Here is a 21806-nt window from a genome sequence, read left to right as displayed (position 1 = left end):
TATTGGGTCTTTCTTGCCTTTTTGTTTTACAAATTGAGGCCGAAAAAGGTAAAGTTGTTTTATTTTTTTTTTAACTCAAGATCACCAAGGTTGATTGTAGAGTTGATATTCAAACTCAGTCCAAATTTGATGGTTTCTCCATTAAGCTACACAGCCAAGAGGAACCTCACTTTGCCGGTGACAGTCACAAGCTGACTATGCAAAGCCCAGGTGACCTCCTCAGCATTTTTCCAATGAACCACAGGGGAAAAAAAAAGTTGAGTAATATTCCATAACTACTTTAAGGGTTTTGGGTTTTTAAAATAATAATAAATTTTCAGCTGCTTAAAACATTTCAGACAGGGAGCATAAACTTTTATTATTCAAAAATAAATACTGACATAATATCATTTGTTTTCATTTGATGACCAGTAAAAGAAAAGGGATGGAGAAAGAAGGAAAAAAAGAGTTGGGAAGAAGATGGGGGAAAGGAATAGAGAATAGACAGAAAAGGAAGGTAGGGAGAAGCAAACAGAAAGAAAGGGACCTAGGGAAGAAGGAGGAGGAGGAGGATTGGTAGATGAGAAAGGAGCAAGAGGAAAAGGAAGAGGAGGTGGTAGAAAAGGTAGAAAAGGTAGAAGAGGAAATAAAAATAGAAGAAGAGAAAGAGAGGAAGGAAGGAAGGAAGGAAGGAAGGAAGGAAGGAAGGAAGGAAGGAAGGAAGGAAGGAAGGACTTAGAATGACTAAATTTTCTCTTGAGTTGTGTTATCTACTTCCCTCAGAAATGCAAATTAGCTGATTAATGCTCATTCTCAGCTCTTCATCACTTCCAGTCCTTAAATTTTAGAGGCTCTTTGAATAGAAAATACTTAGTGAAAATTATTCTTGGGTCTACAGCAATGGTAACCAGACAATAAAACACTAAGCATAGAATGAAATCTATCAAGGGTTAAATATGATTCCTGTCTTCAAGCCAGAAGATTCTACAAGATAAAGTCCAAATCCTTCACATTTCAATGTCTTCAGTCTAGTTCCAATCTGTCTAAGCTCATTTGCCTTGACAGTCAACACAAAACTGTTCTTTTCAGGTACAGGGGCCTACTTAGTGTCTTGAGAATAGGTCATTCACCTGATCTCATATAGATACAGGACCCAGGAAATAACTTAGTTGGACTTCAAAGTCATGCTGTTTGGGACAGGAAAGACCAGTGTGTAGATCATCACCCATGCCCAATGAGTACAGTCTTAAGGTCCTTCTTGGAGAGTTGCCCCTGTGACATATGTATTGGAGAATACCTGGAGCCAAGTGCTAAACCACTCCCCTAAAGGCACCCTTGTCTAACCCACTATGGAAATACATTTAAGTAAGGGATAGCAGAAGAGATCTCTTTCTTTTCTCTCTTCCTTGAAGGATAGGCACTTTCTCTAAGGTAGAACCAACCACGTGCCTAGGCCACTGGAGAACTATGAACTCTAGTCCATGCGGTTGGACTCCCTTGAGTCTAAGCCAGTCAACTTTTGGCTATTTTTCTTTTCTCCCTTGCCCTCAGGCAGTCACCTCTAAAACTTTATTATTCAGCCGGTCCTCAGTTTTAAAACCTCTGCTCCAAGGCACTGTCCTGACAGCTTTCCTTTCACTCTTTCCCTCAGGCACCTCACCTAGACACTAGTTATTCCCTCTCTCCTCAAGCAGCTTGCTGTCTCTTAAATTAAAAAGGTTTTAATCTGTGAACTTTGCAGGTTTGTGAAATAAAAAACCTGAGTTATTTCAACTTCAGGGCTACTTGTGAGTCTTCACTTTCACAAGAGCTCTCAATCTTTATTAATGACACCAATTTCTCCCATAACAATATTATGTCCTTCAGCTAATATTCTGCACTCCCAATTCTGATACTTCAGAGACTATTTCAAATCCCATCTTCTCCATATGATCTGGTCTAACAATTCTAGAGTGATCTGCTTCTCATTTTAATTCACTGTAATCATTATCAGTCCAACTCAGTTGCAATGTCAACTTTGGTTAAAAATTTTAATGATCCTCTGGTTCAAACCTTTTTTTAAAATAGATAAAAAAAAACCCCTAAGATTCAGCATGGTAAGGTAATTGACACAGGTGGAAGAACCAGCATTTGAACTCAAACACCTGTTACTTCAAAATTGCCTCTTTGTACAGGAATGGAAGGATAGGAGGGCAGTGAAGAGGAAAAGATTACTGCCATAAATGATGAGAATATGGGTCAGGAGTCAGGGCATCAGACCTGGTGGGTATTACTGTTCCCCCAGAGTGTCTAGTTCAGTGTCTAATACATAAAAAATGATTTATAAATGTTTTGAATGAATAAATGAATTATTGAAAGCATGTCCATAAAGCATATTACTATAGTGGCTAGGCCTTGGATTTGGATTCAAGAAGATTGGTGTTCAGATCTTAGCTCAGATACTTAATAGTTGCCTGACTCTGGATAAGTCCCTTAACCTCTGGGATTCTGATCTATAAAATATTATCTCTAGTATTTGCACCATTCTCCCAGGATTATTTTGAGAATCAAATACTGTACATTATAAAATGATTTATGAGATTAAATAATGTACATAAAGAGTTTTGTAAGCCTTAAAGCCCTATATAAATAAAACTTATTATCAAACTTAGCATATTAGAAACACACCTGACCTACAGAGTAAAAGCTGAAGCCAGAATCTGAAGAAAGAATGAAAGAGGAGTGAACCTCAAGGCTGAAATTTTAAATACTAAAATGCTAAAGTATAATCAATTTCTCTTTCTTTGAACATCAGAACTTCATACTTAGGGGAGATACCTTATTCTCTTACTTTATATAGCCTAAGGAGGGTTATCCCTACTTTCTGACATTAATCAGCTGGATGAACTTGTGGTAGTTAGGTGGCATAGGAGAGAATGATGGACCAGAAAGACTTGAGTTTAAATCCAGTCTCAATATTTAATAGCTGTGTGACTCTGGGCATGTTACTTAATCTCTGTTGCTTCAGTTTGCTCAACTATAAAATGGGTTCAAGAATTAGCACCTACCTACCACAGGATTGCTGCAAGGATCAAATGATATAATATTTTTAAGGCATTTAGCACATTGCCTTAATAAGTGCTTATTCCTTTACTTTCTCACTTAACTTCTCTGGATTTCATTTACTTATCTGAAAAAAAGAAGGGACTAGACAGCCTCTAAGATCCTTCATGAGGTCAAATTTCTCTAACTGTACCCAGCTGCCTCTTCTCTTTCACTTCATTACCAAATTTCATGAAAAAGTGGTCCAACTCAAGTCTAGACCACTCTACAAGTAGTCATCATTCTTTCCTTAGTTCCCTTCGATGGAGTCTTCTGATCCCTTCTCTTCTTTCTCTTCTCTTCTAATCTACTCTATTCTATTTTATTCTATTGTACTCTACCAAAAGTGGTGTCTTAAAGTTTATCAATAACCTTATCAATAACCTCTTAATCACTAAATCCAGGGTTTTAATTATCTTCCTTGAAGCCTCTGAAGCTGTTGATCTAATTCTCCTCTTCAAGTCTCCCCTCAAGCTCCTCCTAGTTCTCTTACCATTCTCCCTCCTTAACTGACTCCTTAAAGTGGGTATCTGCAAAGGTCCTGTCTTTGGTCCAGTGTTCTCTCTCTTCTTTCCCTTGGCAAATACAATTACTCAGTTGGCCACAACTACTCCTTTGCCTTAGTTCTTAAGGTAAGAGAGCCAAGGTAAACAATGAACGACTTCAGCAAAGTTGAAAAATATAATATAAACCCACATACAACATCAGCATTTCTATATACTGCCGACAAAACCCAGTAGAACAAGGGAGAGAAAAAAAATTCACTTAAAATAATCACAGACAAAATAAAATCCTTAAGAGTCTATCTGCTGAGACAAAACCAAGAATTACATGAGCACAGTTATAAAAACACTTTTCACATAAATGAAGACAGATAATATTGCTTGTTCATGGGTAGGCTGTGCCAGTATAATAAAGATGACAATTCTACTTCAATTAATTTTACTTATTCCATGCCATACCCATCAAGCTGTCAAAGAATTATTTTATAGAGCTAGAAAAATAGTAATAAAATTTATCTGAAAGAACAAAAAGAAAAAATTTCAAAGAATCAATTATTTTAAAAAGGTTAAATAAGGTAGCTTAGCAGTTACAAATTTCAAACTATATTACAAAGTAGTAATCATCAAAATAGTCTGGCACCAGCTAAGAAATAGAGTAGTAGATCAGTGAAATATGTTAGGTATCAATTATACAATATTAAATGACCACAGTACTCTGGTGTTTGATAAACCTATAGATTTAAGTTTTGGGGGAGTAAGAATTCCCCCTTTGAGAAAACTTACTGGGAAAACTAGAAAATAGTCTGGCAGAAACAAGGCACAGACCAGCACTTCACACCATATAACAACATAAGGTCAAAATGGATATATGACTTAAGACATTGATGTTATATCATAAGTAAATTAGAGGAACCTGGAAAAATATACCTGTCAAATCTATAGAAAAGGGGAAAAGATCAAACAAGAGGATCAGGGGAATTAAATAGAAAATTTTGATTACCTGAAATTATTATAAAGGTTTTGCATGAAACTAATGCAGCTAAAATAGAAGGCAAACAGGAAGGGGGGAGGAAATTGCAGCAAGTTTTTCCTGATAAAGGCCTCATTTCTCAAATATCTAGGGAACTGAGCCAAATTTATAAAAATAAGAGCCATATCCCAGCTGATAAATGGTCAAGGAATATAAACAGGCAGATTCCAAAAGAAGAAATCAAAGTTATCAATAGTCACATGAAAAATACTTTAAAAGACTACTGAGAACTGCAAATTAAAAAAAACTTTAAGACAACACTTCACACCTATCAAATTGGCTAGCATGACACAAAAAGAAGATGACACACCGGGAAGAGGATGTGTGGAAAAATTGAACCTTTAATTCAGTGCTGGTGGAGTTGTGAATTAGTTCAACCATTCTGGAGAACCATTTGGAAAAATGCCCAAAGGGCTATAAAACTGTCCATACCCTTTGACCCAGCAATACCACTACTAGATTTCTATCCCAAAGAGATCAAAGAGGAGGGGGAAAGGACTTATTTGTTCAAAAATTATTTATAGGGGTTCTTTTTGAGGTGTCAAAGAACTGGAAATTGAAGGAATGCCCATCAATTAGGAAAGGCTGAACAAGTTGTGGTATATATTTGTGAAAAACTACTACTGTGCTCCAAGAAATGAGGAGCAGGATGGTTTTAGACAAACCCAGGAAGACTTATAATGCATTCAGGGAAATTTAAGTGATAAGAACCAGGAGATTATTTTACATAGTAACAGTAATATTGTAAGAATGATGAATTCTAAAAAATTTAGCTACTTTGATCCAAGATAATCCAAAAAGGACTCATGATAAAAGATATTATTCACCTTCAGAGAGAGAACAGCTAGCAGATTGTATCAATTCTCATTTAGCAAGCTCTCTATATCTCACCCCACAACCATCACCTTAACATAGGGCTTCATTACCATTCTTCTGGACTATTATAATAATCTCCCTAGACAAGACTTCATTCTCTACAACCTCCAATCTACTTGCAGAATAACATTCTGTATGCACAGATCTGATCATTTCCCTCTTCTAAAATCTTCCTATCATCTACTAAAGTTAGATTTCCTTTTTTTTTAAAGGTTTTTGCAAGGCAAATGGGGTTAAGTGGCTTGCCCAAGACCACACAGCTAGGTAATTAAGTGTCTGAGGCCAGATTTGAACTCAGGTACTCCTGACTCCATCCACTGCTCTATCCACTGTGCCACCTAGCAGCCCCTAGATTTCCTTTTCAAGGTCCTTCACAAGTTGGTGCCACCTTACCTTACTAGCCTTATCTCATATATGTGAAATGTTTGATCTAGACTCCTGTTGCAAAGTACTTTTAAATTCATTAAAAGAAAGTTTTTAAATCAATTAAATTCTGTTAAGAAAAATGATAACTAAACAAGACAGAAATATATAATTATTTAATTAAAAATACCATAAAAGTTTCTAATAACTGCCTCCTCTAAATGTTTATACTAATTTTAGATTTCTAGAAATTATTTGATATTCTGAATAAATGAATGCACTGTCAAGATAGGGATAGATCTGGGTTTTCATTGGCATAGGGACATCCTTGGTGAGGTAATTCTTCATATGAAAGTAGTCAACTCTTATATAACTTGTCTAAAAATACTAATGTCTAAACACTGAGAGGTTAACCTGGACACATGTTGATGATGCAAGGCTAGGCCAATTATCTGAACCCTTGGCTGCCTCTTCTGCTCTGTGTTTCTTTCCCTGGGCATAGATGACTTAACAGTAACCCTCAGATAGACTGTTCCAGTCTTAGAGGAAACCTTCTGAGTTCAAAAGGGAGGAATTCCTGAGTCCCTATATAGAATAAATTTCACTGAGAAGGTTCCCCTTCCAGCTACTACAATGCCTCTCAAAAAAGAAAAATCAATACCAACAGGAGGATGAGTTTAATCCTAACCTGGATTAAAGGAGGTTTCCCTAAGACAAATTCATTCTCCATAAGTTCAGAATTAGAGGACCCTGCAGAATGTGTTTTTTTAATACTAGCTCCAGAATTAATGTTTATCAGCAGGTGAAGGAAGCAGCCACTTACCTACAACAAACAAAATTCTCTTCTAAAGACTGAACAACAACAACAAAAGCTAAGGTACAGTTGCTGTCTAGGAAGAATTCTTACTCTAATGGAATCTTTCTATGGCAGGTAGAAAAAGGATACCTGTATGATATCTGTCTAATTCACCAAACATTTACTAAAAGAATATTGTGATACAAAAATAAAAAAGGAAACAGTCCTTGTCCTGCAAGAGCTTATATTTTCCTGGGAAGGAATGATCTAAACATGACTGAGTCATACAAAACATTAAACTCAAGACCATACAAACATCGAATACTTGAGCTTAGTCAAGCAGCACTTTTTTGTTGTTTTCTGCCCTGAAAGTTCGACATTTACTAGGCCAAAATCAGTTTTTGGTCAAAGTTTAAAAAAAATGACAAAATTCTTTCAACTTCAGTCTACTTTACACCATTCTCTAAATAATATAGCCTACTTGACCAATGATTTTAAAACTAGTTAGCATATTTAAAATGCTGCTATCAAAGATGTATTTAACCCACATATATACATACATACATACATACATATTTATATGCATACTACTGTTGGCAAAAATGAATCATTCTTGATGGAATAGAAAAAATAGCTTCTATCTTACTCTCCATTTTGAAATTGGTGCAGTTTTCCCATATTCTTGGAGAGGACAGAATCAAATGGTTTAGATTTGATACCAGCAAAAGGTAAAATTTTCACTTAAGGATGAAGAAACCCCTTCAGCTGTATTATGTAACCATTTAAAAAAAGGACTTCTCACTTTCATAAGGAAAGAACATTTACCATGGTTGTTGTGGCATAGGACAGAAAATGGAGCATAGCCATAAATACCAAACTTAGATGGCCTTTAGTCCTCACTGAGCAAAGAAAACCAAGACGATTTTGCAAATGGCATTTTTAAAGTTGTGATGTTTTCAAATTATGGGTCTGAGGCTATGCAAAATTTTTGTCTTCATTTTTAAGGAAGGTTTGGGCAAGTCTTAGAGAACTGCATGAAGCTTCCTATTTCCACTAGACATTTTCCCTTATTTTCCCTTCTCTTTCCTCCCTCTCAAATGGTGACCAAAACAAAGAAAAAATCCGGAAAATTCTGCAAAATTTGATCTAAACTAAATGCAAATACGAGACAAATGAGCTTCAATCCTATGATTTTAAAGTTAAAGTTTCTCCCAGATGTTAACTTTGCTTTGCTGAGTGCCATGAAATGACATATTTTCTATTCTCTATTCCTATTTTTTCTGCTTAGATATATAGTTTGATGCAATATTTATACAGATACATCTCAAACTTAAGTAGATACAAGGAACCGGGGCTGATTTTGCCAAGGAACTGCACACCTGATATTCCTATAGAAAATGGAGATACTTTAGTTGTCTAAGTCAGAGAACCAAGGAAAAATAAAGTATTACACCCTTTACACACCCAACTGCATAAGGCCAAACACCCCTCCCCAGACCCCCAGAGAGTTGTGATGATAATAGAGGAACCACGAAAACAAAAGAACAGACTCAGTTTGTAACAGTTTTCAAGAATGGAGGGAAGGCAGTTAGTTCTCTTTACCCATAGGAACAATTCCACCCCCCCTTCTAAAACACCAAGTTCATCCGAAGAGAATTAAAAATGTATGGAGAATATTCCTGGGGTCACGTTCCATTTGTATCACTGTGTTTAATCATTGGACATTTCCGAGCTATTTCTCGAGCTTGACTCTCAGGGATTTCCATCAGACGCTGCATTCAGGAAAGTGGGTTCCCTAGGCAGGGGCCAACCGTCTTTTCTGTGCCAAACAGACTTGAGATTCACGAAGCAAGCAAATGAAAAACTATTCAGGAAAAAAAGATCCCTCTGCCTACAGACCCGAGAAACTCCAGTGCCGTGGCTTCTTGTGGGTACAATCAAGACCACTTCTTAATTAAAGACCAAGTCAAGGCTAAGCCGAAGAGGGAAACTTTTAAGTTTTTCCCCACTTTGATTCCCCAAGTCTCCACACTTTATATCTGAGAAAGGGAGAGTTCTCAGGACAAAAAAGCTAAAAAGTTTCACCTCGGAAAGTGTCAGCGAATTCGTAAAACGATACACAGAGTTGCTATAAAATGTCATACAGTCAGTCCCTCCCCGAGAAACAAGCTACAGAAAAGGGGGGGGGGGGGAGAGAACAAAAAAAAGAAAAAAGAAAAAGAAAAACCTTTCCAAAGATGTTGCCGTCTGGCGGCTTTTTTTTTTTTTTACCTTAATACTGGACCTGCTGGTCTGGGTCTCCGCTTCCATGCTGTTCTCCTGTTTGTCTTTCTTGGACGCATTAGTCCTGACTTTGAAAGTGGACGTGTTAGCGGATTTGATGAATAATCCGGGCATAGGATTGCTGTTTTGCAGCTGCTGAGCCATGATGGCATTGCTCTGGTTGGGGGAGGTAGAGTCCTCGGACTCTTTGCCGCTGTGGTACACCACCCTGCTGTCAGAAATGTGGATGCTTGGAGCGCAGCCCATGCTTTCAAGTCACTTCGGACGCGATTTTCTAAATTGACTTTTGCTTCGCTCGGCTGGCTTTGGTCTCGGAATTCTCAGCTTCTCAAGGGTCTGTCTCTAGCTAGTCCTTCTTGTCATCCGCTGGGCTGGAGGGCTGTGTCATTCTGTGTTAAGCTCGGCGAGCAAGGAAACATAGCCCTTTTCTACTTCTTCTGGGAGCGGGGGGCTTCTTGGAAGTTTATTGGGAACCCGGAGGGGGACTGTGGGGAAACGAAGCGCAGGCCGAGCAGCAGCACATCGTTGCCTAAAGCCTTCAGCGGGCAGGGTTTGGGGGGGCAGGGTTTTGCTCCCCCCCGGGAGAAGTCAACAAGCCCCCCTTCTGACTTAGTTAGCGAGTGGGGCTCTCGGCAGGGTGCGCTCCCATTTTCTTGAATTAAATAGTAAAATCCCAGAGGAGCTCTTTTTTTTTAATTTCACAGTGTTTAAGGAGGATTTCGGAACGGGGTCTGGGACCAGGGGTGGGTGGAGTAGGGTGGGGGGGAGGAGATCCCTGTTCTTCCACACCCCAAGGACTAAACAGGCAATTTTCTTCCCACGAAGTTTAACTGTAAGCCACACACTAAAGTCTTCTCTGGCGGCTGGGGGGGAAGTGCAACCCCCTTGATCGCTCCCCCCTCCACACTTGAGAGACTAGCGCTCACGTTCCCCTCCAAGGCATGCTCCCTCTTCTCCTTCTCCTCCACCTCCTCCTTCCTCCCGGCGGCGGCGGCGGCAGCGGCGCAGACTGGCTATGGACATGCACACACTATCCTCTTGGCAGCAGCTCCAGAAGGCAGATTTCCCCTCCGAAAGGCAGGTTTACCCCGCAAAGCATTCCATCCAGTGGTGCCAATTCCTGGAGCAGAGGAAAAGAAACACGGGAGTCCCGTTTCAGTGCATGTTTGCCGCGCAAATAGAATAAAATAGATGGAGAGAGTGTGTGTGTGTGTGTGTGTGTGTGTGTGTGTGTGTGTGTGTGTGTGTGTGTGTGTGTGCAAGGGGGTGGGGGAAGAGTTCAGAGCTCCGGGTTTAGGAGAATGGGAATAAGGCTGAGGACGGGCAGGAACAAAAGGCTGGAGGGAGCCCGGCAGCGAGCGCGAAGGCAGGTCCGCGATGCCTGCGGGGCCCGCGGTGCTCCTGGTGCCCGAGATGAGGCAGACACGCAATTCTGCTGGAGTCCCCGGCTCTGCATGGAATGAATTAAAATGGCGAGGCGCTTAGCGCCCGGCCGCCGAGCCTGCGTCGTGCAGCAGGGATGCTTCTTCTCTCGACTCCCCTCCGAGGCTGGAGGGGCGGCCCCGCTCGCAGGCAGGGTGCCCCGCGCCCCCTGGAAATGCCCGGCGAGTCTCTGCCAGGTTGTTTCCCAGTCCCGGCCTCTGGCCCAGGGTTTGACAGCAGCACGTCCAATCAAAGCTCCCGCAAGAAGTGACCTCCAGCCTTTATTGGCGTCAATGCAAAACAGCCGGTGGAGCGCCGGAGCTTCCTACTTGGAGCCCAACCTGCCCGAGCTACTGAGCATGCCCCGGGGAGGGGGAGGGGAGGGAGGGAGGGGGGCGCCGGGGAGCCCCTCCAAAGCCGCTCGGCTCCTCTTCTTCCCTTTCCCCCCCTCTCCGCGTCCCAGCCCTCCCGGGGGCAGAAGCGCCGCTGGACCCCGCGCCTCCCACCCGACTGCAGCATCCCACAGTTGGGAACCTCGAGACCTCTCGCCCCAAAACGCTCTTTTCACAGAAAAGGAAACTGAGGCCAGGGGAGAACCGAGCGGTTCGTACTAGGGCTCGCGGCTCGGGTCGAAAACTCAGCTCTCTCCCCAACGTGATGTCTCTCTAGATTCTAGAAGCTTTCTCAGACTTTCCCCCGGTTAGATGGCCGCCCTCGGGGAGGGCTTCAGTTAAGGATGGGCTGGCCGGACCCCCCGGGGGTCGCGGGAACGTTTTGTTTACTGGACAGTGCAAAGATGTCCCTCCCCGCTACCTCCTTTGGGAAGGGGGGCGACTAAGAGGGCAGGGAGGAAAAGTGGCATTCCCCGTACACCAAGGGCTGTCACGAAGAAGTTGTATGACCTTGGGCAAGTCACTTCTTTCTGGGACACAAAGGTAGGGTCTGGAGTGGGGGATCTCCAAGGCCCCTTCCCGTCTGCCATTCCTTAACGTCCTCTGAATTGGATGTTTATAATGAGGGGTGACGGAGGAACAGCCTCTATCTCCCGCCCCTCTCCCCAGAAAAGCATGCCCCTCTGGCTCCCCAAACTGTGTCTCCCCAGAAGCAAAACTCTGGTCCCAGGGCCCAAGCCTCTCTGCCCTGGAACCTCCGAGGAAAGTCTGCTGGGGGGGACCAGTCTTCCCCCCAGGGTCCGGGTGGCCGCCTCCTCCTCCTCCTCCCGTTCCTTCCTCCCTCCCCCTCTCCAGTCCACACCTTTTCCTAGTGCGGTCCCCGAGTTGAACCCTCAATTCCGCTGGGCTCCCTCCTCCCAGCCCAGCTGCTGCAAAGACCCGGAGAAGTGGATCTGGCCGACTGCTCCAGCTTCCCTGCCTTGGAGCCCTTTCCTCCGCGGCTCCAGCGGAGAGCTGGGCGCGCCCTGCCGCGGGGCTGGGTTCCGCTCGCCAACTGGATGTGTGCGCCGGCCTGTGGGCCGTTCACTGCCCCAGGGCCAGGGGCGGGCGTTCGGCCAGCCAGGCCACTCCAGACCCGAGAGGGAAACGTTATCCCGCAGCGCCTGCCGAGAAGCAAGCCCCAGGACCGGGCGGCCTTGCTCGCTCCCTCTGGCGCCTTGCTTCGGTGCACGGACTCTCAGGGTCACTGCCAGCAGCCCCAATTTGTCCACTTACAAATGGGGAGTGAACAGCGAGCCTTTTGTGCTCAGAGAGCCCCTACTCCCTACTGGCCGGCGGTTTGAAAAGCTCTGGAGCAGCGTGGCCGGAGTGGGAATTCGAAGCCCACCCGCCAAAGGCGCACTCTCGGTTTCCCCCAAGTCCTAGCCCGGGATCATCCTCCGGCTCCCCGCACATTAGTTTTAGTCATTTTACATTTAGAAAAGAATCTTCTCTAGAAAGCCTGGATGGAGGGCCGGGGGAGGGAGGGGGGATTCATTACACTGGAACCCCGTAATTTCCGCGGATAGATTCTTTGACAAGAAAGTGTGAACTGAAAGGAAGCTATTTGCGACTCCCAAACAAATAGATAAAAGCTGGAAGCAGATTGGCTGGAGAAACTTTCTCACCAGGCTCGCTTGCATCCTGTCTCTTTAGGAACTGGGAGCTGTTGTTTTATATCCAGGAAATCATTAAGCTAAAGATTTTCTTTAAAATGTGAATATTAAATGCTAAGTTACTTATTTTAGCACACTGCAGACAGGGCTGAAATTGGAATTAGGGAACCTGGATTCGAATGCCATCTTGGCCATTTTTCTACTCGTATGACCTGGGGCAAGATACCTAACTTCATTGTGACTCAGTTTCTTAGTCTGTAAAATGGAAGGAGGGGAGGGGGCATTGGACTAGATGGTCTCTAAGAGCCAATCCAGCTCTAAATGTATGAATTTATGACCTTAAATTTAAGTAAATATAATGACACTTTTTCTGTACTTTTATAGAACTCTATTTTCTTTTTCTTTTTTGTATTTTTTTCTTCTCTTTCACTCTTCCCCCCTTTCAAGTCCCATTTTCTGAATGGAATCTTAACTATCTATCCTAGAGCATGTGGATGTCACTCTTCTTTGAACTCTCCTCTACCTCTTTTAGCAGTATTACCTAATTAAGCACTTAATTATATACCAGAGGCCCTCACAATTTGCAGGGTGTAGTTCTAGAAATCCTACTCAAATAGGAAAATCCTTGAATGAGATTGGACAAGGGAGGACAGAAGGAGAGGCAGTGAGACTATGAATCCAGCATGCTCCTGGAGCAGAAGAAGGGAGATATCTTCAACTGCCCCACCCCCAATAACCCATCTAGGAAAATAATGATGATGATGATGATGCACTTGTTTCCTCATTCCTTTGTCTTTCCTTCTCTCCTTTAGAAGTTGGAAGGCATAAAGGAATTGGACAGACATAGAACTAATGGGGAAGGGTTCCAATTAAAATTTTAATTTGACTTCAATTAAATTATTATTAATTTGCAAATAAGTCCAAACATGGAGTTTGGGAAGGGATTAATGCATGTTAACTAAAACATTTATCTAAAGAGTAATAAGTTGATAGCAAAGAACACAGAAATGCCTTAGCAGAAGCTTGGACCTGACTATTTGATTGGTATGTAGGTAGGTAGGTAAGTAAGTAGATAGGTAAGTAGATAGATAGACAGACAGATAGATAGAAGATGTATGGATGGATGATAGGCAAGAGAGCTATATAGTTCAATCTAAATTATATCATTCCCAGACTCTTGGGTATTTGATTCTGACAGTTAGAAGAGGAGGGTCACAACAATGAAGTCATGAGTTTTATCCCATGATCCAGCTGGGTTTTCAAAGATAAAGATCTCCATTCCATTAGAATGTTGGTCAGCTATCTGGTTGGCAGAGGTACCTGAAGACAGACTGTATTCTACCAACTATTCTTGGAATGATGGAGTTTGAACCTGGCAGCCCAATGCTTTTCATTTTTCAGGGGAAGAAACCAAGGTCCAGACAAGAAAGCATATGAAAAAGATCACAGAGGATTTAGTAATAGAGTCACAACTAGAATTCAAGTCTCCTGGTCTTTTCCCACAGCAGCCCAAGCTTTCAGCCTCACCAGTCCTAGGCACGTATCTCAAAGACATGGGACAATGATGGTATCCTTTGTGTATGAAAGCACCTTGTTATACTTTAGTAAGTGATAACCTTTAGGAATGGGCAGTTAAATGGCAAAGTGGATAGAGGGCCAGGCCTGGAGTCAGGAAGATCTGAGTTCAAATTCCATCTCAGATACTTACTAGCTGTGTGACCCTGAAAAAGTCATTTAACCTTGTTTGCCTTAGTTCCTCATCTCTAAAATGCAAACCATACCAGTATGTTTTACAAGAAAACCTAATCTCTAAATGGGGTCACAACGGGTTGGACATGACTGACAAAACAACTAAATAAAAACATTTTGAAAAGTCAGTTAAAATTGGACAGAACAGTGTAGTTTTGACAAGAAAGAGCATAATAATGATCCACAGTGTAGTCTTCTGAGATCTGGGAAGCTCCAAAAACAAACCTTAGTACATTGCTGCCCTGGTTAGATGACCCACATTCCCACTGCGGCCACTAGAACTTCTCTGCTCTTCTCTCTTCTCCTCCATCCTGCTTCTGAGAATACCTGGAGCTCTTTGCCTTTTTCCTTTTTTTGCTGATCAAAGAAAGGAAGGAGAGAGAGTTCTCTTTTCTACATCCAGAAATAGGTTCCTAGTACCCACCCTTTCTTTGGATCTTGAAACAAGTTACCACAAATAAACAATGTTATAAGTGGTGGTGAGATTATGTAAGAAAACTCAGATATATTATTGCTTTAAGCAATGTAGTGTTGTGGAGTGGATTCAGGAGACTGAGATGGAATCCCATTTCTAAAGGTATACTAACTATATGACCTTGGACAAGTCATATCATTTCTCTAACTCCCAAGTAGGAATAATATATATATATATGTATATATATATATATGTATATACATATACACATATATAAATATATAGATAGATACATATATAGATACAATCTATCTCACAGGGTCATTGTATGAAAGGGTATTGACTGCCCTAATACATTAGTCAAATGCTGCTTTGTTCCAATGTCCTATGCCCACTGAAGGTGGAGAGCTTTCCAGAAAGGTAGAGTCAGTGGGTCAATATGCATTAAGTGCCTAGCAAGTGCTAGCCATTATGCTAAGCACTAGGGAGATAAAAAGAGGCAAGACAGTCCCTCTTCTCAAGGAACTTACAATCTAATGGGCATGAATGGTGCTACAGTATCAGGAGAGCATAAGTCATGTTTGGGAAATGGAATCATAAATTATCAGGGTTGGAAGGGATCTCAGAGATCTTCTGATAAACCCCCTCCCCTTTTTTGATTGATGACGCAGAAACCAATGTCTAAAGGGTAGCTAGATGGTGTCTTAGTACTTATAGATGAGAACACTCATCATCTTGAGTTCAAATCCAGTCTCAGATACTTATCTTTGTGACCCTTGTCAAGTCACATAACCCAGTTTGCCTCAGTTTCCTCATCTATAAAATGAACTGGAGAAGGAAATAGCAAACCACTCCAGTTTCTTTGCCAAGAAAATCCCAAATGGGGTCATGAAGAATTGGATACAATGGAACAATAGTAATGACTACATTAAGACCAATGGGGAAGTAATTTTACCCAAAGCTCTAGGAAGTTAATGATTTCAACATAGTAAGAACTTAATAAATATTCATTGATTGATTATAGACCTGATTTTGCAGCTAGTTGGGTACCACTACTTTGTTTTTCACCTGCTTCATCAGCAAAAATGAGAGAGACTAAAAGACTAAAAGGATCTTGAGGTCTCTTTTAAGCTACATGATTTTGTATCTCTCTAACTCAGATCTCCTAACTCCTTTTTAACTAAAACATGCAACCTCTTATACATAAGATAAATATGATTTATAATATTAAATATTTCCCCAAACATAGGCTGTATCCCTAAAATGACCTTTCTTAGAAATGAAAAAATATCTAGATATAAAATTTTAAAAACCCACTTATTATGGGTCACACATATTATACAGCCTAGATTTGAGAATATGGATAGGATGGGCTATGTGTCAACCAATATACAAAGGAACTTTTCACTTTTATGACAAATATTTTACAAATCTATGCAAAGTTTTTCCCTTACAGGGAAATTTTTACAAATTTCAGAATTATAATTAGAGAAGGGTGATTAGGGGTTTGCCCCAAGACAAGGTTAGTGAAAGGGCCATGTACTCCCTTCTTACACTGCCATATTGAATTGAAATTTTCAGCATACTCCACTAATCCCATGCCAAGTTATATTATGCCAAAGCATTTCCAAACTTCTATTGAGTACTACTTTCCTGCATGAGATTTGTGCCCTACCATAAAATCCCTCCTCTACCCCAGGATATGTATCCCTAGCATACATGCACACAATCAGAGCAGACTAGCCTCTAAACACTTCTCTCTCCCCTGACACTTACCCTTCCTCTTCATCAGGGGAATTCCTTATGTACCAATCAGAATAACACCTCTCTCCCTCTAACCACTATATGAATGAATGAATGAATGAATGAATGAATGAATGAATGAATGAAGCAGTTTACTAAATACTTAAATATGTGACAGGGATTGTACTAAACACTAGAGCTGCAAATATAAAAGATAAAAGATAACCCCTGACCTCAAAAATTTCATTCTAATAAAGGAAGAGAAGACCTATAAGGAAGTGGTGGCCAGGGAGGCATATTCATGTCTGAAAAGTAACAGGGATGGTGAGTGGTGTGACAAGAAGACTGATCATCATGCCCTTTTCAGGAACTAGGACTCTTGAGTTGATTATTGTTCCCATATCAAGAACTGTCACTTGATGCATCTTATAGTATCATATCAGGAAGATGGGGCAGGGTTCCAGGGTCTAGGTCCAGCTAGATACCAAGCAGGAGACTTACTTAAGGACTTGATAGAAAGAGCACTGACACAGTAACTATGTATAAGCCAACTAAAATTTTCCTAGGGATCAGGTGTTTTAGAGTTGACTCTCAGTATCATGTAGTCTAATTTTATCCCAATAGAACCCCCTTGTAACTGTGTCCTTATAATGGAACTCTGAAGGAAGATGTGGTTGGTACTTTGGGTTACAACTTTGGATCATTTTAGTATTGGGTTTATAGCTTAAAAGAGTCCTTAAAAATGATCTGATCAGACTCATTCTTTTTACAAAAGAAGAAACTGAGGCTCAGGGAAGTTATCTTCCCAAAGCCCTATGGGTAAATAAATAGCAGAACCAGGCTTTTAAATGAAGGACTCTGAACCCACTATTTCATGTTCCTTCCTTGTTAATATAAATAAATAACTTATTCAAGGGTCATTCTTTTAGCCCCTGCATCATGCTCGACTGTTATAAAGCTGGCAGCAACTAGATTTATGAGTCCTGACTGTTTGGAAAGCCAAGAGAACCTATGAGAAGGCTTCCTCTTCCTCTGCTAAGAGAAAAGACATTGCTAAGGAGAGATAGTATGGTATCATGGAAATAGCACGGGTTTTGGAGTCAGAAGGCCTGGAAGATAGGAGAGTTGTTTCTCCTTGGGTAAGTTTTCCTAAACATTAAGTTCCTCTTCAGAAAAGCAAGTGTGATTATACTCTATGATCTAAGATATTTATAATTCTAAGATACTAGACAATATTGGATGATCTCTAAATTCCCTTCCAGTCTAGAAGAATATTTGGTTCTATCATATTCTCCTGAAAGTAAAGATTCTGATTGTCTGAACTGCCTGTGGATTGGACACTAGGCATCATAGAAAATGGAACACAGAGTGGCATTTTCATGGAAATAAAATGACGGCCCACTTTTTTTCCCAGTGACTCTGAGAAATGACTAGAAAGATTCTAGAACCATTTAAAGGTTTCTTCTGCATCTTCAACTGTAAACTCAAAGGCCTAGGTGGGGTGGGGGTGGGGATGGTGATGTTGTGTTGTGGATTTATGGAACTGAGCCACTGAAAAGTGGAGTAGTATCCCTGTAACATATGTGATGTTTGTCCTTTGGGTTTTGGGGATTTTTTCCCAAAGAAGACCATGACATCAGGGAGGTGATACCATGCCATATACACTGGAATTGGAATTGAGTGAGGGAGCACTGAGCTAAGTCACCAGCCTCACTTTCTCCTCCAGAGCTATCTGGGTCCAGTAGTCAGATATGAACCAGGATAAATGGAAAGATCCTTGGGTGCAAGGCAAGCAGGGTTTAGTGACTTACTCAAGGTCACACTTAGGTCAGATTTGAACTCAGATCATCCTGACTCCAGAGCTGCTGCTCTACCCAGTGCACCATCTAGGACACATATAGTATCTCTATAAAGGATATTAGGGATTTTTTTTCCTTGATTTTATTCTAATACAGACTGATAGGTTTTCTTTTGCTAGGTAACTGAAGGACCCAATTTTTTAATACTAATTTTTTTTCCTGAGATGCTATGAAACCACAAACTCAATTACATTCAACAAGCATTAACTACTTAGTGCTAGGCTAGGTGCTAGTTATACAAAAACAAAAATGACTATAATCCCTTACCTCAAGGAACTTACATGGGGAGGGGCATTAGGGTGAAAAAGGAAACTATACATGGGAGTGAAGAACATGTATACATACATATATATATATATATATATATATATATATATGTAAATATAAAACAAAATAAATAACAAGGCAATTTTGTTCCAGAGAGTATTAATACCAGAATGATTCAGAAAAACTCATACCAGCTCTAAGAGCCAATAGTTAAATTTTAATTGTGAGCATTATACCTTGAAAGTGGGCAAAAGTTACAAGTCAGGATTTGATTTATTGACTTACTGATAGCATAAGCTCAATAAAGTAATGAAGAAAATTGATGTTGATTAAACTTAAAAGTGTGTCATATAAACTCTGTTACCCTACCCCAGATCTGGTTGTTTATCATCACACTGATGAATATAAAGAATGACAAGTAGACTGATTTGTCTGGAATTGAAGTGAATGAAAGAGGATGATGGTAACTAAGTCTGGCAAGACAGTCAAAGGTGAGATTATGAATGGTTTTAAGTACCAAATAAAGGAGCTGATGTTTTATCTTAGAATCAGAAGGGAACCCCTGAATCTTTTTGAGTCAGCAATGGTCAAAACAATATGGTTGGAATATTGTTTTGTCAACTATGTTGAGGATGGACTGGAGAGGGTAGAGACTGGAGGCAGGGAAACCAATTAGGAGGCTATGGAAATGTTCCAAGTGGGAAGCAAAAAAGGACCTCACCTAGGATGGAGGGTTTGTGAGTGAAGAAAATGGGAAGTAAGAAGTGTTATGTAGCTAGATTAGAGAATTCATTGGATTATAATAAAGTGAAGCTGATGACTTTGCTTCTGCCTCACTTTAATACAATTCATGTACAAGTCAAGACATCAATTATGTTGTCATCGGGTCCTTTTCAAAAAGGAAGGACAAACAGTAACAACATTTATGTAATACTAAGGTTTATAAAGGACTTAACAAACATTAACTCAATTGACCCTCACAACAATCCTGGGAGATAGGTGCTATTATTAGTCCTATTTTAGCTGAGGAAACACTGAGACAGACAACAGTTTAGTGACTTGCTCAAGGTCCCACAGCCACTGTTTGAATTTGAACTCAGGAGTTCATGATTCCAAGTCTAATGTTCAATTCCCTATACTACTGAGTTGCCCTCTTTTTCACAAAATCAGAATTATAGATCTGCTATGAAAACACTGTGAAATTATCAAAAAGGAATCAAATATGAGATAAATCATTGAAGATCTTTATGACTGGAAAAAGAGGCAGGCAACTTATGTAGCATGAATGAGTGGTTAACTGTTTGATATCTATGATTAAACTCTTCAGCCCTTTTTGCCAACTCTTATGAAGAATTTAAGGGAGGACATGGACAAATGTCCTACAGGATAAGAAGGCCTAGATATTGTTGGATTGCTGTTTTCATCAGTGGAGGAAGTACTCACATTAGTGACATCACAGATCCATCCATTCATAGATAATTAAGACAGATAAGGCAGAGTAAGGTACAGTTGAGAGAAAGACAAGCAGATACATATAGCATTGGTAGGAAAAGTGAAGCATTCACTTAATACTAACAAGAAGCTGTACAAATGGACTATTTCTTAAAGAAAAACTTTAGGACCTAAAGGAGCCAGGTCTCAGTTTCTTCATCTGTAAAATGGAGAATGGGGAGATTGGACAAGATGATTAATAAGGTCTCTTTTAGCTCTAATAGGCTTTGGTTTTATGAGTCAATATTCCTTTGAAAGACCCTAGCATTCCTTGTTAGGCATTTTTTCCACTGAGTGAATCTGACCAGTTGCTAAGCAGTCAATCCAATATTGAAAACCTTAAGAGAAACCCAAAACTATACTAACTTTAATGTAGTCCATAATATATCCAGTCTACATCAGGCATATTTTACTTGTTCTTTCTATAGTATAGAAAAATGATAGAGTTGAACTATGTTTTTCTCTATGGTACCTTCTAAATTCTTACTTTCTCCAATTCTAATTTTATTTAATCAAATTCATGTTATTAAAGAAGATTTTTAATTTTTGAAAAAATTTGTTGCTGCCCCATCCAAAAAAAAGGTGAGGGTAGAATTTTCAATATAGATCAAATAAATTAATATATGTAAACTTTAAGACAATTATATAAAAGCTAACTATTATGTGGAGCGAAGTGGAACCCCTTCTGATGCCAAATGATTTTTGTAATGTAACTTCCTTAAAGATTGGCATTAGTCAGCCTCCAGCCTCCATTTAAAAAAAACAAAAGCAAAAACAAAAACCATGAATTTCATAGACATGACAATTTCTCCTTCAGAGTCCAAAAGGCTGAACTCTGGAGGATGACAACAGAGACAAGTTGAAGTCACATGATAGCTAGTCTTGTTTGCATTTTCTATCCCCAACCAGGCACAGCATGACCTTAGGTGACACTGGCTTAAAAAAAAAAATTACACAGTTGAGAGCTGAGATTAAAACAGTCAGATGAAACTGATAGGTAAGAGTCACATGACTGCACACGGCAATCCTCCTCTTCTAAAAATCCCAACACTATCTGCTTCCAAAGGGCATCTGAATTCATATTTCTCTTTGGAAGTGGAGGGTGGAAGCTGCCTGAGTACCATCTCAAAACTCTTCAAGAAAACTGTGATAAAAACAAATTATCTGTCAGGACAGGTATGCAGGTGAATTTAAATGAGATTTCATATAGTGGATACCATGCAGATAACATGATATGTCCATGGCCAGGCCAGTCTCTGGATGCTCAGCTAGACTGCCGCTAAGTCATCTCAGCAAGCTTTGGATTTTGTACCTGAGAGAGAGAGACCAAAAGGACCATCTGGTTCAACTCCATCTTTTTTAAATGAGGAAGATAGGACTCAGAGGAGGAGACAGACTGATTACACAGGGTGTAAATAGGAAAGCCAAAATGCAAACACTGATTTTGTTTTTTTACTTAACTCCAAATCCCTAATGGGATGAAAGCTCCTAGAATTTTTAGCTTTGAAAAGAAACTTAGAAACCATCTAATTCAGCATTCATTTTGGAGTTCAAGGAAACTGATCAAGAGGGGTAAAATAGTTCACCCAAGGCCAATCAGTACAAAGAGCAGGTTCTATCAACCTGATTAATGCCTCTCTCTCTCTCTCTCTCTCTCTCTCTCTCTCTCTCTCTCTCTCTCTCTCTCTCTGCATCTCTGTGTCTCTATCTCTGTCTGTCTCTGTGTGCTTCCTTCTCTTTTATTAAGTACTTACTGACTTCTGTCTCTGTCAATGTTTGTCTCTCTCTCTCTCTCTCTCTCTCTCTCTCTCTCTCATAGTCTCCTTCTATCTGTGTCTCCACTTCTTGTCTCTTTCTCTCTTCCTCTGCTTCTGTCTCTGTCTCTCTCTGTCTCTGTGTATT

General features: G+C 40.5%; 1 protein-coding gene across 5 annotated transcripts in view; it reads right to left on the bottom strand.

Annotated features, from left to right (window-relative positions):
• PDE8A (phosphodiesterase 8A) overlaps positions 1-12049 on the bottom strand; it is a 263475-nt gene extending 251426 nt beyond the window's left edge. Inside the window, exons 1-2 of one of the 5 annotated variants that reach the window (XM_074233948.1) lie at positions 11588-12049; positions 8900-10031 (exon numbers count right to left, since the gene is read on the bottom strand). In XM_074233948.1, the coding sequence (XP_074090049.1) occupies positions 8900-9157 (258 nt within the window). In that variant the 5' untranslated portion in view covers positions 9158-10031; positions 11588-12049. Of the gene's footprint in view, positions 1-8899; positions 10613-11587 lie in introns of those variants that run through there. The other 4 variants (XM_074233949.1, XM_074233950.1, XM_074233947.1 and 1 more) reach the window with 4 other exon arrangements.
• Between the last annotated feature and the right edge of the window lie 9757 nt (positions 12050-21806).

This window comes from Macrotis lagotis, chromosome 4, assembly GCF_037893015.1.
Source record: "Macrotis lagotis isolate mMagLag1 chromosome 4, bilby.v1.9.chrom.fasta, whole genome shotgun sequence".
NCBI classification, from domain to species: Eukaryota; Metazoa; Chordata; class Mammalia; order Peramelemorphia; family Peramelidae; genus Macrotis; species Macrotis lagotis.
The sequence above is the reverse complement of the archived record's forward strand: the minus strand, read 5'-3'. Positions and strand labels throughout refer to the sequence as shown.